This window comes from Perca flavescens, chromosome 8 (assembly GCF_004354835.1).
Source record: "Perca flavescens isolate YP-PL-M2 chromosome 8, PFLA_1.0, whole genome shotgun sequence".
In the NCBI taxonomy this organism is placed as follows: Eukaryota; Metazoa; Chordata; class Actinopteri; order Perciformes; family Percidae; genus Perca; species Perca flavescens.
The window spans coordinates 29,267,133-29,282,439 of NC_041338.1; the positions used below are offsets into that span (position 1 = coordinate 29,267,133).

The following is a 15,307-nucleotide window of genomic DNA, read 5'->3' on the forward strand; positions in this document are numbered from 1 at the left end:
CAACTAAACACGTTACACGTTACATCTTGTATTGTTGATGCACCGTAACATTTTTTATTTTCTAGGGGCAAGTTAGAATTAAAAAAAATGAAGCAGCACCACTGACATTACCAGGTTTTCTGTCTCTTGAGGTGGAGACCTGAGGCACACACAACAAAAATAACTAAAGAGAGAGATTATACAAACAATTTTGTACTACACCTGTACTAAAATATTACATATAGCCCTATTAGGATTTTGGTATTAATAATTTGCGGGGAGTCATTGAAGGCTAGTATTGACATCTTAAACGTCCCATGACATGAAAATGTCACTTTATGAGGTTTTTTAACATTAATATGTGTTCCCCCGGCCTGCCTATGGTCCCCCAGTGACTAAAAATGGCGATAGATGTAAACCAAGCCCTGGGTATCCTGCTCTGCCTTTGAGAAAATGAAAGCTCAGATGGGCCGATCTGGAATCTTCTCCTTATGAGGTCATAAGGAGCAAGGTTACCTCCCCTTTCTCTGCTTTGCCCGCCCAGAGAATTTGGCCCACCCATGAGAGAGAGACATCATGGCTTTCAAACGAGCAAAGCATGGCAGTTGGTCAAGGCCACACCCCCACCCTCCACCTTGCTCCCCCCATTTCTCCTCCTCAATAGCATTTAAAGCTACAGACACATAAATGGCACATCCTAAGGAAAGCTCATTGTAGGACTGGCTCTAGTGGCTGTAATTCTGCACCAAGGCTGAATTTCGGGAAAGAGACTTCAGATACAGTATTAGGGGACCACTAAGGTCTATATAAATGCATCCAAAGAGCACCATGTCATGGGACCTTTAAGTCAGCAAAGAAGGTTTTTGTAAGTGATCTTGTCTTTACAAAGACTGGACAACTTGTTTTAGTTTTGTCTTTGTTTGTTTTTTTTATCTCTAATTTCTTTAATTCCATTGTCAACTTATAGGTGTGTTAATTAAATGATAAGGCGGATAATGATCTATATTTAATTCTTATTGCCAACAAATCCCATTAAAAGACCAAAAAGTAACAATTAATTTGAATTAATATACAGCTAAGACTCCTGTTTGAGTAACATTTGCTAAAGACAATAGTGTCCAGCTAATTTAAAATATTACATTTAAACATTTAAAAAAGGAAACTATATACTTAGGACTTTTTAAAGACTTACAATTGAATTATTTATTTATTTCTTTTATGTTGAAAGTTTCCTTTCTCTGTTTTTGCTTATTTTTGATACTATTTATAACTCACAATACAATCCCATATATTTTATATGATATGCTTTAAATCTGTGAATGTACTGTAAATTAATATAATTTTATAATCACTTCATTTAAGTGGAAATTAGTATTGACTGTATGTATAATCTTTTTGCTTTGTTAACATATTTGAAATAAAGACTTACAATTGTAGTAGGACCAATTGAGTTTGGGGCGGTGGCTCTTTTTATGGGATTTGCTGACAATAAGAACAACATTGAATAATGGCGGTTGTGTCTCCCTAAAGCAGCCCCATTCATGCTGGCTTTCAGAAAAACTCTCATGCTCAGACACACAACTGCACACAAACATATGTAATGAACTAATTTGACTCAAGGATGTGATGTCACCGACACAGCCCCCTAAAGTTACCACTATCAGCTGACTCCGTCGGTCCAGACTCGCCCTCCGAGTCAGAGTAGAACGGCTTCTCCACTTTCTTTTCCTTCCTCTTCTCTCGGCTGCTGCATTTGGTCCATTCAGGCACCTGGCAGAGGAAGCAGAGTTCAAACAGTTAGCCGTCAGCTCTGCCTCGGTGACAAACCCGTCAGACGGAAGCAGAGACGTGGGCAGATTACAGTAGCATGGCCATGAATGCCTCGGCCTGGGCGTGATGCAGCCAAACAAAGCCAGCCATCAGATCTGCTTTTAGATCTGACAGTCAGAGAACACAGATGTTCTTTTTTTGTTTTTGCACAGATAGACGTTAGCACCAGGTGATGCCTTCATGACCAGTTGCAGGAATGTTTTTCTTTTAATACGGGGAGCTGTTCCATTAAGAGAAGTGATGTCTTTGAGAAGTGGCGGCTATCCTCCCACACAAAAGAAAACTGAGGCAGATCTGTCTTGCTCTTTCTGTGACCCAACTCATTAACTAGATCCATCAGCTAATGAGTGTGGACATCTCCAAAACACATTTAAAAACCCACAAGGCTGCTAATGCATTTCCATGTGTCAGAGGACCGCCATCTTGCTTAAAGAATCACTTCTTTAATGGTAGAGACACCGAGGAAGACGGTGCTTTGTTTCAGGTAGCTTTGGCTAGGCACAGAACAGCAACTACATTAGGCGGGGGGCGGGGGTCAAAAAGCACTTGGGTTTTGCCGCTATATGTGTTGAGGCTCAAGGAGGTGGGCTCTCTGCCGCTAACTGACTCACACTCGTTAATGTTGTGACTCTTTCAAGCAGCGTAAAAACCTGGCAGATGTGGAAAAGAAAAAAGATTGGGATGCAGGTGAGACAAGGAAGGAGAACGTTTTTAGAAAAAAGTCAGGAAAGCAAGAGAAACAGGCACTGGAAGAAAGACGTGTGAGAACAGCTTCTGATATCAGAGACAAAAAATAAACCCCAAATTCAATCACAGTATTTAGCACAATATCTAGGTAGCTAAAAAAACGTATCAAGGGATCTTTTTCTGGTAAAATCAATGCACTCCAATATAACTTAAATATACTGTATGTACTTAAATATATACTTAAATAAAAGAAGAAAAAGTCAACATTAAAATTCACTACTTTCTAATACATCAAGCAGATACACCACAATGCATTCAGTCTTCATCAGTGACAAAGCATGATGTTATACTAGCATGGATTTAAATGAACTAAATGAAAAGGTGAACAGAAGTGGGATAAGCAGAAATCGGAATCACATCACTCAGTATCACGCAACAACATTTGGGACACTTTCACAAACTGTCACAAATTTCATGTGAGACCAATTAGGTGCAGAAGAGGAAACAGTGAAGTCAGTGGTCCCCTAACTAACCAGATGGCAAAATAATCTCCGCTCAAGGTCTATTTATTCGTTTGTTCTGGGGCATTCGGCCGTATCACATACAAATTGGTGCATCTACTATATAATGCTTTTATCCAATATGCTTTACATTTGACCTCTCATTCATCTTTACCATCAACAGATGAGATTTGCTAAGTTGTCATGAAACTGTAGCGGTTAAAACGTTCTATTATTCTGAACACTTGTAGGACTTGTCCTTGTTGGCTTAAAAGTAAGTGTAAATAAGTGGACCTTGAGTTGACTGCAGTTTTCAAGTGTCAAATTTTAAGCCAACATGGAAGATAAGTCCTAAAAGCGCTCAGAATATTTAATATAATGTGAGGTTTGTATCTACAGTGCCTTGACAACTGAGCAACCTCTGCTGATGAAGACCATGGGATATGATTGAAAGCTCCAGGACAGGTAAGTAAGTGGACCTTGAGTTGAGACTGTCAACTTTTGTCAAGCTCAGTTTTCTAATCCTTTTCAATTCAATTCAATTTTATTTATAGTATCAAATCATAACAAGAGTTATCTCGAGACACTTTACAGATAGAGTAGGTCTAGACCACACTCTATAATTTACAAAGCCCCTACAATTCCAACAATTGCAGTAATTCCCTCAAGAGCAACCAGTGAGACAGTGGCGAGGAAAAACTTGACTGCTTACATTAGCTTCCTGAATCAGCTTCGTCATCCACTCTTATTCTACAACTTCCATTTCTTTAACATGCAAGAGGCTAAATCATTATTTGTGTATCTTCTAGTTAATCTCGTTCCACTTTCCACAAAGACAGCTGTCTCTCTAAATATTAATCTACACTGATTCAGGGATTCAGCACTGAGGGGTAACATTTTATTAATCTTGTCAACTTGATCAGCCTCAGTTACTACATTATGACAACCAGAGAGAGACTATAAGAGGAAAGAAAAAAAGCAGTCATCAAAACAAACACCACTGCACACCCAAACTGAGGGGGGGGGGCTCTCCATTCTCCTAGCAAGCTGATTCGCCCCTCGCCGGTGGTTATGATTTCCTCTGTCTGTGGAGATGCATAATGTGCAGAGGGAGCAGTGGATGTAATACACTCAGTTTGATAACGACGCAGCGAGGTTTTTGTATATTATACATCATTGCTGACCATTTTTTTTTAAAGCATATTTTTTTTAGGTTTTTAGACCAATTACCTATCCTCCTAGTTGTCATTTATTTCAAAATACTTTGAATAACAACTGGCAGAGATTTGAGACATGCTTGAGATCCCACAGCCCTATCAGATGAGTTCAAGTATCCCTTCATCAACACCACCCATTATGTTTAAATGTGCAATATCTTACCATATCTTAATCTGTACTTTTCCAAATTAGCTAAACTAATCCATTTACTAAGGTTAAAATCTGGTTTCAATATCTTGCTTTGGGCCAACTCTTGTACCGATTTGGTACACCCGCTGTGAATCAATAGATCCTGAGGCGATACATACAAGACCCATCAGCAAAGACATGAATTATAACATGCCTAACACCAGGATCCAATATCTAAATTGAAACTCAATGCTATCATTATTAAATGTGACATGATTTTGCAATGAGCATTTTTAATGAACAGCTGCCATGTTTTTTCCAGTTTGAAGACTGCAAATGGTGAAAACAATCCGATGACATCGGAAGCTAATGTGATTTGATCCCTGCCAGACCACATTAAGGGAGGAAAACATGGGGGTATGGCATTGCTAACCCGGTTGCAGTAATGCGGTCTGCTGTCAGGAAATCTATCCGATGTCAGAGCATCTTTGAGTTCTCAAAACTGCTCACGGCTGTATCATCACATGATGTAAAGTCACTCTGATAACAACATAAAAGCAAGTAATTGTTCACTGTGATGGATTAGATATCTCAAGCAAGTTTTAACTTTCACAAGAAACAAATATTTGCCTGAGGGTCAGAAATAAAATTAGAAGTGAATTAAATGTTTTGGAAACGGTCAACTATAATGTAACTCAACAACTTGTTTATCTCAAAACAAACTAAACTACTGTATGGTCTCTTGTACACCACCAGTCAAAATATAACTGCACCTGTGGCCTCATCTTGAAATCTGCCTCACAGTGAAATGAGAAGTTAACAGTGAGTAAAAAAAAAAAACACTATAATCACAATAATTAACAAATATGACGGCAAAATCAAGGCCTGAGGTCACTCCTGAAACTTAAAATCTTTTGACAAAGAAGTGACACACTCAAGTTTTGATTTATGTCTTCATTTAGATCACATTGTTGGTTATGAACCGATGGCACATGGAGTGAATGTGATGGAGAAGAAGAGGAGGGATTTTGGTGAGTTGGGACGATGCTCTACAAAAGACTCAGATCAAATTACTTTGTTCAGCTATAGTCCTGAAGAAAATTTGGGAAGTAATAAGTAAATAAATTGATGCATATTATCAACTATTAGCTGCACCTGTACAGATATATTGGAATAATTGTAGGTGCCAGCCCTCCTTAGGTCAACCTCTAGCACAGACTAAAGGAGAGGTGGTTTACTGCTGTTGATACTGATTTTTAGGGAAAACTTAGGCTGTAGCTCCCAAATATGTTCCCTTCTGTATCGCATGTGCTATTGGCTCAAACATCGGTGAAGAATCACCTGGATGGGGCAAGTGAGCTGCTGCCAAACAGAAGCAAGTGCAGCAGAGAGAGAGGCGAAGTTACCACGACTATGTTTTCATAGTGAATCAGACGTTTCTAAATAGAAGCTGTAATCCTCTTTTCTCCTTTGTGACTCATTGTCCTACATGGATGGGAGGGAGATATTAAGCAGCATCCATTTGGAAATAGATGGAGGCCAAAAAGGATGAGCTGTTTATGCTAATGAGCTGTAAGTGGATGAAAGATGGCTAGTGAAAGCGGAATCAATGTTATATTGGAGTTAATGTTATATTGGATGTGAGGCTCGGGCGACTCTGTCCAGCCCCTCTGAGGCACTGCTCTGAGGCAGGAGCAACCCTTGCTCCCCTCCACCTTTTGGAGCCCCTGGTGAGCCCAGAGGACCCCCGTGTCTCTGTATATTACTGTTCCCACTGCACGCACAGAATCCTTCACCTCCACGTTGCGCACGGAGGGGTCTGGGGCGGCTTCAGGCCAGTCAGGCAACTCCTGGTAGCCGCCAGCCTTGGCATTCAGCAAGTGGGACAATGAACCCAACTGGAAGTGGTCTCGGTCTGCAAAAACCCAAGAACAAGGAATTCAGGATGCAAATCTGCACAGAGGTAATGCACTTTTTGTCACTCCTATTATTATTCTTTTAATGATCTAATTTTTGGAACTACAGTTCCTATAATTTAGGTGCTCTGGATGATTAAAGAGAAAGTACAATGTTGCCATGGAGTCAGTTACTAAGCTGTGGGCTGCATTTGGCAAATTGGCATCATTATATTATGCAAAATTAGCTATTAGAAGTTCCTGTTTGCAATGTACCCATGGATGTACAGACAGCTATCCCTGAAATTGTGTTGATACTGAAGAAACATGATGATTCTCAGGCAAGTTCTGGAGTTATGAGTGTCTTTTTTCTATGATTACAAGCAGATTTATAAAAGTTGATTTGCGACGGACATCAATGATCATGATATCCTTGGAAAGTGTTTTAGTGTCACTAAAATATGTGTATGTCTGTAACTGACTTCTAACAACTTTTAACAACTTAATGTAATTAAGCCCTGATGAATATCCCAAAAGTTGTCCTTTTCTTAATATAAACATGAAAGTGTTAGGAAATCTGTCTCACAAAGAAATATCACAAACTAGATAAAAACCTACAAGCTGATCAAAGCACATCTTTGAGTAATCTCTGTTTCAGTGTTTAGTGTTTATCTCACAAATCATAGTGGGATTTTTTAGTTTTCAACTCACTTGCAGATGAATGTAAACGCCTTCTGTACCTTTAAATGGAGACTCGAGGACTGGTGCAGGTTTGAGGGCGAGGAACAGTTTTTTAGCGTACTTGCTGAGAGCTCCGCTCTTCTCGGTGGGCACAATGAGCTGGCGAATGAAGCGCGCCCTATCACGGATATCATAGTTCTGGTCGTACTTCGCCAAGTTCAGAACATACTGCGTCAACAGTTTGGTCTGCGAGAAGAAGGAATATGAAGGACATGAGGGAAGTACAAACAGTAATATCATAACATTGCATTGGGTAATAATTGGTTGATAGTGTCTAGGTGGTTGCTAGGTGTTTTACAGGATTTTCTGAGTAGTTCCTTGGGTGTTGCTAGGTAGCTGCTAGAGAAAATTGCAGGGTTGCTAAGTCGTTGCTATGGTGTTCTGGAAAGTTGTTAGGGTGTTTCTATATAGTTACTAAGGTGATTAGAGGGTTGCCAGGTAGTTGCTAATGTATCTAGGTCAGGGGTCTTCAACGTTTTTTAGGCCAAGGTGAAAAGAGACGGAGCAGGGACCCCTTACTATATATACTGCACTTATAAAATTGAGTTGCAGAATAAAGTGGGCCTACAGTAACGTGTAGAGCGGTTTAAAGCCTTAACACATACCTTTTTATGCTACATACAATACTAAGCTATTAAAATAATCACTGTTGACATATTCATACATTTATACATCATGTTTTAATGTTAAAATGTGGCACAGTAAATCCTTAAAGCTATAGTGCGTAGTTTCTGTCGCCCCATGAGGAATTCTAAGTAATGACAACAAAACTGTCGCCGCGTCTACATGATACAAGCCTTCCATGACCGCGCACCTCCCCATCCCTCCTCCACACAGTTGCTAATAGCCAAGGAGGACACAGAGGATAATATAAAAAAGTTACGCACTAAAGCTTTAAGCTTAAAGGTGCAGTAGGTAAGCCTTATAAAACTAACTTTCTGTCATATTTGCTGAAACTGACCCTATGTTCCAGTAGAACTATATGAAGCAGATAATAAAAAAAAAAAAAAATCTGGGTCCTCTGGCACCACCTACAGACTGTAGTGTGATTTGCAAAAGTCCACCGCTCCCTGTTCAGATGCACCAATCAGGGCCAGGGGGGTGTCAATCAATGCTCATGCACATGCATTAATTCTCCCTTGTGGGGGGAGGGGCTTAGGAGACTGTTTGAAAAAATAAAAAATAAATAAATAAATTATATAAATTATTTTTTCTCAACTATCAAACAATAATTTGGAGGCCCCCCTGCAGCAACTCATTGGAAAGTGGTGGTGCTGGTGGTGGAAAGTAACTACCGTTAAGTATATTTACTCAAGTACTACTTAAGGACAATTTTGAAGTACTTTGGGTATTTCCATTTTCTACTACTTCATACTTCTACTTGACTACAATTCAGAGTCAAATATTGTACTTTTTTATTCCACTACATTTATTTGTTTATTAAGTTTAATTGTTATTTACTTTTCAGATTCAGATTAATAATAGAAAAAAAAAATGATGATGAATTATTATAGATTAAGATAAGACTTTTTGGGGGGGGATTTGGTGACGTCTCTGAGCTGAACCTTGGTTGCATTGCTCACACGGTTGATAAGTTTAAATACTAGTGATAAAATGTCATCGCACCTGTTTGGAGTTGGTTAAATAGAGCTTGGCAGCCAAATTGATGATTTGTAGCTTGACAATGTCCTCTTCGTTAGTGAACGATTTGGCCATCTTCCTCAGAACATCCGGGGCAATCTTCGGTACATGCTCACAGTATTCTCCAATCAGCCACAGGATACTAGCCCGCGCCATCGGCACCTGACAACAATTCAAATCAAATTAGATGGTTGTGTTTGGGTTTAGAAAGATAAACCTTAAGCTTGGCAAGCTTGATTTAACACAGCAACCCATGATTTTTTTCAAACCATTAACAACTTTGCTGTATCTTACCTTTGTTGTAACTAGAAGTTTTAAATCCAGATATTAACAGCAGTTTGTGAATGAGACTCTCACCTGGATGTTGTCTGTTAGTTTTGCCATGTGCTTTATGATGTCGCTGTGCTTCTCCGGTTGCATCTGCAGCAGCTTCTTAATAACCACCACCGACTCGGCTACGACCAACTCTGTACAGGAAGAAGAGACATAAATCATCAAATGAATATTGAATTCATTTTTTTCCTTCATCTTCATCCTAGATTAAGATGTCCACCTGTCAGGAGTAACAGGTATAAGTACTCCTTTATACCTGCGGTCATTTCCCTCTTGAATACGGATCAGGGGAGGAGTCAGACTAGAACTCGTTGGCTACTTTATTTATTTCTTTATTTCATGGTTGGCTGTTTATTCTAGTCTGTTGACTATGTGTTGAGGATGTCAGAGATGTAATGGATGCTGATGTTGTTGACGATGGTTGATTATATTGTGTCAAATTTGTAAGGATGATACTGTATGCACTTTTCCTGTGTAGGCTACTTTGATGCTCCTACCCATGCAACTTGCTCAGTACTTGTATGTATTTGTTCTCATACTGTAACGGTTGTTTTCCAGTTTTTACTGCCAGCCCAGCCCACCCCACTCGTGACTGTGTGTCTATCATGTCCGTATTTATGTGTCTTTTATGTGTTTATACCTGCTGCACACCCAATTGCCCTTGGGGGACACAAATAAAGTTGAAGTTGAAGTAGACTGACTTACTAAAATTCAAATGCAGTCCTTTACTTATTCACTGAAGAAAACAGGTTATTTAAAGGAACACGCAGACTTATTGGGAATTTAGCTTATTTACTGTAACCCCCAGAGTTAGACAAGTCCATACATACCCTTCTCATCTCCGTGCGTGCTGTAATGCTGTCTGACGGCTCCAGCGGCATCAGGCCAGCACAGAACATCAGGTGAATGGTTCCAGCAATCCTACTGCTCCGAATAAGTGACAAAATAACGGCAACATGTTCCTATTTACATGTTGTGATTAATAGAGTCACAGCGTGTACAAAAAACAACGTAACATGAGACACAGCCGTCTTCTAACTGTAAACAAACCGGGAACTATATTCTCAGGCGGAAGAATATAGTACTTGGGCGGAGTGATATGCTCGCAGCAAGCCTGTCTGAGAATATAGTTCCCGGTTTCTTTACTGTTAGAAGATGGCTTTGTCTCATGTTACGTTGTTTTTTGTACACGCTGTGACTATACAAATCACAACATGTAAATAGGAACATGTCGGCGTTATTTTGTCACTTTTGTCACAATTGGGAGCAGTAGGCTGGTTGGAACCAGTTACCTGCAGGATCTGTGCTGGGCTAAGCTAACGCTGGATCCGTCAGGCAGCGTTACAGCACGCACGGAGATGAGAAGGGTATGTATCGACTTGTCTTACTCTGGGGGTTACGGTGAATAAGCTAAATTCCCAATAAGTCGGCGTGTTCCTTTAAGTTAAAGTGTTTTTATTTGATTTTTCCAGTTTGTTTGGACATGAAGTCTGTGTCAGAGATTCATATCTAATCTTCTTAAATTAATGTTCTTGTTTCTTTTTTCCACTGCGCTAACTTATATTTCATAATTTACAAATTCAAATGAATAAGCATGATTAAATGATCCTATTGACCTCATATCTGATACTGCTAGCTGCAACTATCTATTCCTTGTACTGTATATACAGCAATATGTATCACTTAAAAAGCATCCAGACTGTCACATAGAAAGACTCACCGTCTCGGTTGGACAGCAGCTGTACCAGGCCGTTCAGACACGTGTCCCTCACCTCGCCGATGTTGGTAGCGCATCGGCCAATGGCTTGGATCGTGGCGGCCACAAAGTCTTTATCCATGCTTTTAATGTACGTCTGTCGGGAAGAAATATTCACTCAGTACAGTAAAACATAAAGGAAGCTGATGAATCACTCCTGGCTGAAGTACAGATCTGCACAATTTTTTGTTTTGCTACTTTTAGTTGTGTTTCACTGTACCTGGAACTCTCTGAGAATGGTGGAAATGTTCGTCTCATTGGCCAGATTGGTGAGAACCTCCAGCTGCAAAAAACACAAAAAAATAAATGTTTTTGAACACTGAAAGCTTAATTTATAAGGGAATACAAAGCCATGTTTACTGTAATTTTAGCTTTTTTGTAGCGCTGTTAGCTCTGTGCCGAAGACTGCAGTTTTACAAAACTGTAAATTTTTTACATTGATGTCTACATTTTAAAAACTGGTTCATTCTGATTTATGGGAGTTGATTCGGCAAGAGTTAATTCAATAACTTAGTGTAAGATTCTGCAAATATATATTTTATGTTATACTACCATGACTCAGATTGAGGTAATTAATGGTCTTCCACTGATTGAGCATTAAGATTAAAAAGAAAAGGAAGAGCCGCACAATAGAATAGAATAGAAAAGAACCTTAAGGACTTTTATTTGGGTTGGGTCTGTCGAGCGGATGTAGAAACTCTTCAGGTACGGTTCAAACATCCCCTGTGAAACATAACGACAGGAAGAGAGAACAAAAACCTCAGGGAATCTGCAGCTACATCAACATTTGATTTCAAATTTCACACACAAACATCCAAAAGATATCACCGAGTGTAGCTCACCCTTCTCTTAATTGACATTGTTGCCACGTTCTGAAGAACAACATACTGGACTTCACTGGAGGGAGAGATTGATAGAGAAATTGAGTAGGACAGGAACAGACGTATTAAATAAAGTGTAAATCCCCTTTTAGAACAGACTCCACTTCAGCCTTTTATTCAGATATTATGGTAGAAACATTTCTGTTGGCTTGTTTTCTGCTGTTGATTTTTGTTTGATAAGAGAGGACCTGTAGCCTTCGCTAAAGCATCAATACCAATTTTGGTTTGTAAATAATTTTTTATTCAAAATGCCCTATACAGACCCCTGGTAAACCCAAACACGTGTTTTCACTTTGTCTGCTTGATTACACCTCTTCTCCTGGCTGTGTGATCATCAGGACATCCCTCGTTCACAAACGAGAACCAATAAAATGGTTTAAAAAACTTGATTATATATATCTTGTTAAACATCAAGACATTATTCTTTGAAGTAAGAAAACCGGTGCGTTTGTAATTAAAGCTGAGACTCCATATAAATAAGTCTAATCAAACATATCGTACGGTGCAACGGATTTCTGACAGATCCCCCACAGAGACATGCTGCTGAATGATGATATCATTACAGTAAACTCAGAGCCACAAGAGCACTTCAATAAGAAGCTGACAGTTTGCAGGACTTACAGCCAAGAGACCACATATGTGCCATCATCCCTCTCTATGGTTTATGCTCTCATGTTTACCTCAGACTCACTGAGCTCCCCGTTCAATTTCACTTCCTGCTTCAGGGCTGTACAGATTTATTTTACTACCATCACTTGTCATTTTTCTCTGTTCTCATCCAGTTTTCCACTTTGCTGCGTTTCATGGCTATTATTGTTTCGTCACATTCGACTGTATATCTATTATTCTTTTTAAAGTGACACTCACAAACACAGCTCTTATTATTTTCAACCGTAGCTCCATTCTCAGCCACAATAACATTCATTTTGAAACACACCGCTGCCAAAATCCTTGGTATAGCAATTAGAATAGAGACTTTATTTAAAAATATAGACGGTACAGCTCACCTGTGGCTCCTCAGGAGACGGACCAGGGCCTTGGCGATTACCCCAACCTCTGCTTTAGGGGCCAGATGGAAATACAGCTGAGCCACAGCCATCACAACCTGGAACAAGAAGAGACAACAGAGGGAAGGGTAAATCATCACCAGTGATGCAATCTCACCATACAAAACCTCAGGCAGCTGTTTTTAGTGACTGCATATTGCAGTGTGCGGTGAGAGTGAAACAAAACAGTAAAGTTTTGGGCCATAAAATCAAAACAGTGAGCTGGAAGACGCTAAAACTCTGCAAAGCTGAGTGGAGCTGCAGAGTTCACATAAGTATTTGTGTCACTGTTGACATAGTCTTGCATTGCCAGACCTCCACAGTGCTGTGTCAGCGCTGGAGTAAGGTTTTATTCCGGGATAGGGGAAAAAATGCTTTGGGGCGTTTCTATTTCTTTAAACTAATCATCTAACTAATCGTCTTGGGCGGCACACACCACATTGATATATCACTTTTTAAGTTTATAGGGCAAACTTACACTTATTTACACATCTAGCCATCACGGAGCAACATGATCATTCATTTGGAGTTGTGTTTATGTCCACCTGGCAAACGCAAGTTCAATATTCACTCTCTTTTAGCTGTGTTTTGGTCTCTACTAACTCCTGAGGGAAATATCTGGCTCTTTAACTGCTACACGCTCCACCGTGTTCACCAGCTGGTTAGTAACCGTGTCAGTCTGCTGTTTGGTGCTGAGCAGGTAGTGTACAGTGGGTTTTTACAGCTTTTTCACTAAAAACAGCTGCCTGATGCGTCCCAAAAACACTATGACAGCGGTGAGAGTGAACCAGAACAGTAACAGAAGTTGTGGGCCAGACAGCAAACCAATGAGCTGCCATCTCACTATAAAGCACTGTAAAGCTGAGTGTGATCCTTCTCTGTAGATTCATCACTACGAGCTAAAACTTTCACACTGTTTTCACATTGCCATTTCATGTTATGTCAATATAATAATATTGGCCATAGCTGCTTTAAGGAGTATGTGTAGTGGTTGATTCTTACTCCCAATGCCCCACTAAGAAGCACATGTATATGGCAAAATAAGAGCTTCAAACAGGCCCACAACAACAGACATCGGAGCAAAGGGGAAACCATTTATTAATTACTTAATAGATGCAAAACAATAAGCTGCATAAAGTGCAATTATAGAGCTCATTGATTGTCTGCTATGCTACATGCAAGATAAGGAAACACATTTGCTGCCTGAGGAATGGGGTTGATCCTTAAAGCATGCAGCTCGACTCCAGCAGAACAAAGGCAGAATAATGTGCGCCGGGGGAATTTCCTAACATCTAACACGGAACAAACAGGCATTCCAAGGTGACCACAGCAGCACTAATGTGATATACTTTGTTCATTTCCTTAGGGAGATTGTCCAATTCAGAGTGAGAGGTCAGCTCTGATTAAGTGCTCAAAGGCACTTCAGCTGCTTTTTAACATGAACCAAGGTCGTGCATATGAAGACCGCAACTACTCATAACATGACCTGCTGCTCAATGTGGAATCATGTTGGAGGGAAAACAATTAGGATCTACCATGGCAACTGACTCAAGAGGAGAGTTAATGGGCTGTTATACTGATGTAAGTTGTGTGTATTATTCAAAAGTGCAGCGGGCTCACAGCTGCATTGCGGCTCTGCAGGAGCGGCTTGGTGTTTCTCAGCAGCAGCCGGTGGTCTGGATCCATGACGTACGGCTTCCTCTTGGCCACGGCAGGAGCCTCTGCCTTCTTATCTTTCTCCTCCTCCTCCTCCTCCTCATCCTCATCTTCATCCGAGCCGTAGAAGGTCTTGTTGCTTCCCTCCTCCAGCAGGGACTCCTGCAGAGACAGTGGGGATTAAGCAGTGTGTTGGGGAACTAACAGACCAAGACAGAAATCTCTCTCACATGGAAAGTAGTTATTGGCTGTGTAAAATGAAAATGACTTTGGAATTCATCAGATGGTAATTTGCTCTTAAATATATTTGTTATAGACAAACATGGAGAGTGCAAAATGGCTGTAGCACCACATTTGTCACGACATGCATTGGAAATTACCACAATAACAATGACAATTTTCATTACAGTATGAAAGTGAAAATGTCTCAATTTGTAGCTAGTTGCTTTTGAGAAAATATGTCGACAGGTGGGTCTGAAAAACTGATAAAAACAGAGAAACAAAATCATCAAGTTGGCAGCGGTGAAAGAGGAAAACAATGATAGGATGGTTTCAATTTGTACCTCTGCACAGTCACAATGGCAGAACAAAATGTATTATTTCAATAAATGCACCTGAACACTTGTTGCACAGTAATCTCCCCAAATCCTGTTCCTACAGTATGCAAATGAGTTGTTGGTGATGACATACAAGGAGTAATTTAAAGTATTTACTTCTGAGTTTTGTAAGTTTGCAAGGACTTCAGTAAAATGCAACAAGGAACTAAACAATTACAGTATGTACTGTAGTCCTTTATGTGATAAAATTCATTGAAAAACACATATCACACATGGTAGTAAAACAGTAAATATGGCTGTGAAAGCAGTGGCAAAATGCATAGTAAGTGTAAAAGCTTTATGTGCCAACAGTTGCTTGTCCCTTATTAATTGATTGGTCAATTGACAAAAAGACAATTTTGATAAAGGATTAAGCTTTTAAGTTAGTTATCAGGAAACATTTTTTAAAGAAAATTATT

At 39.8% G+C, this 15,307-nt stretch overlaps 1 protein-coding gene across 1 annotated transcript in view; it reads right to left on the reverse strand.

Moving 5' to 3' along the window:
• LOC114560094 (AP-3 complex subunit beta-2) overlaps window positions 1–15,307 on the reverse strand; it is a 29,645-nt gene that overhangs the window by 1,312 nt on the left and 13,026 nt on the right. The window contains exons 8-18 of the mRNA XM_028585247.1: window positions 14,257–14,454; window positions 12,598–12,695; window positions 11,552–11,606; window positions 11,361–11,432; window positions 10,930–10,992; window positions 10,674–10,806; window positions 8,978–9,087; window positions 8,606–8,782; window positions 6,979–7,165; window positions 6,128–6,258; window positions 1,635–1,749 (exon numbers count right to left, since the gene is read on the reverse strand). Coding sequence (XP_028441048.1) covers window positions 1,635–1,749; window positions 6,128–6,258; window positions 6,979–7,165; window positions 8,606–8,782; window positions 8,978–9,087; window positions 10,674–10,806; window positions 10,930–10,992; window positions 11,361–11,432; window positions 11,552–11,606; window positions 12,598–12,695; window positions 14,257–14,454 — 1,339 coding nt within the window. The remainder of the gene's footprint in view (window positions 1–1,634; window positions 1,750–6,127; window positions 6,259–6,978; window positions 7,166–8,605; window positions 8,783–8,977; window positions 9,088–10,673; window positions 10,807–10,929; window positions 10,993–11,360; window positions 11,433–11,551; window positions 11,607–12,597; window positions 12,696–14,256; window positions 14,455–15,307) is intronic.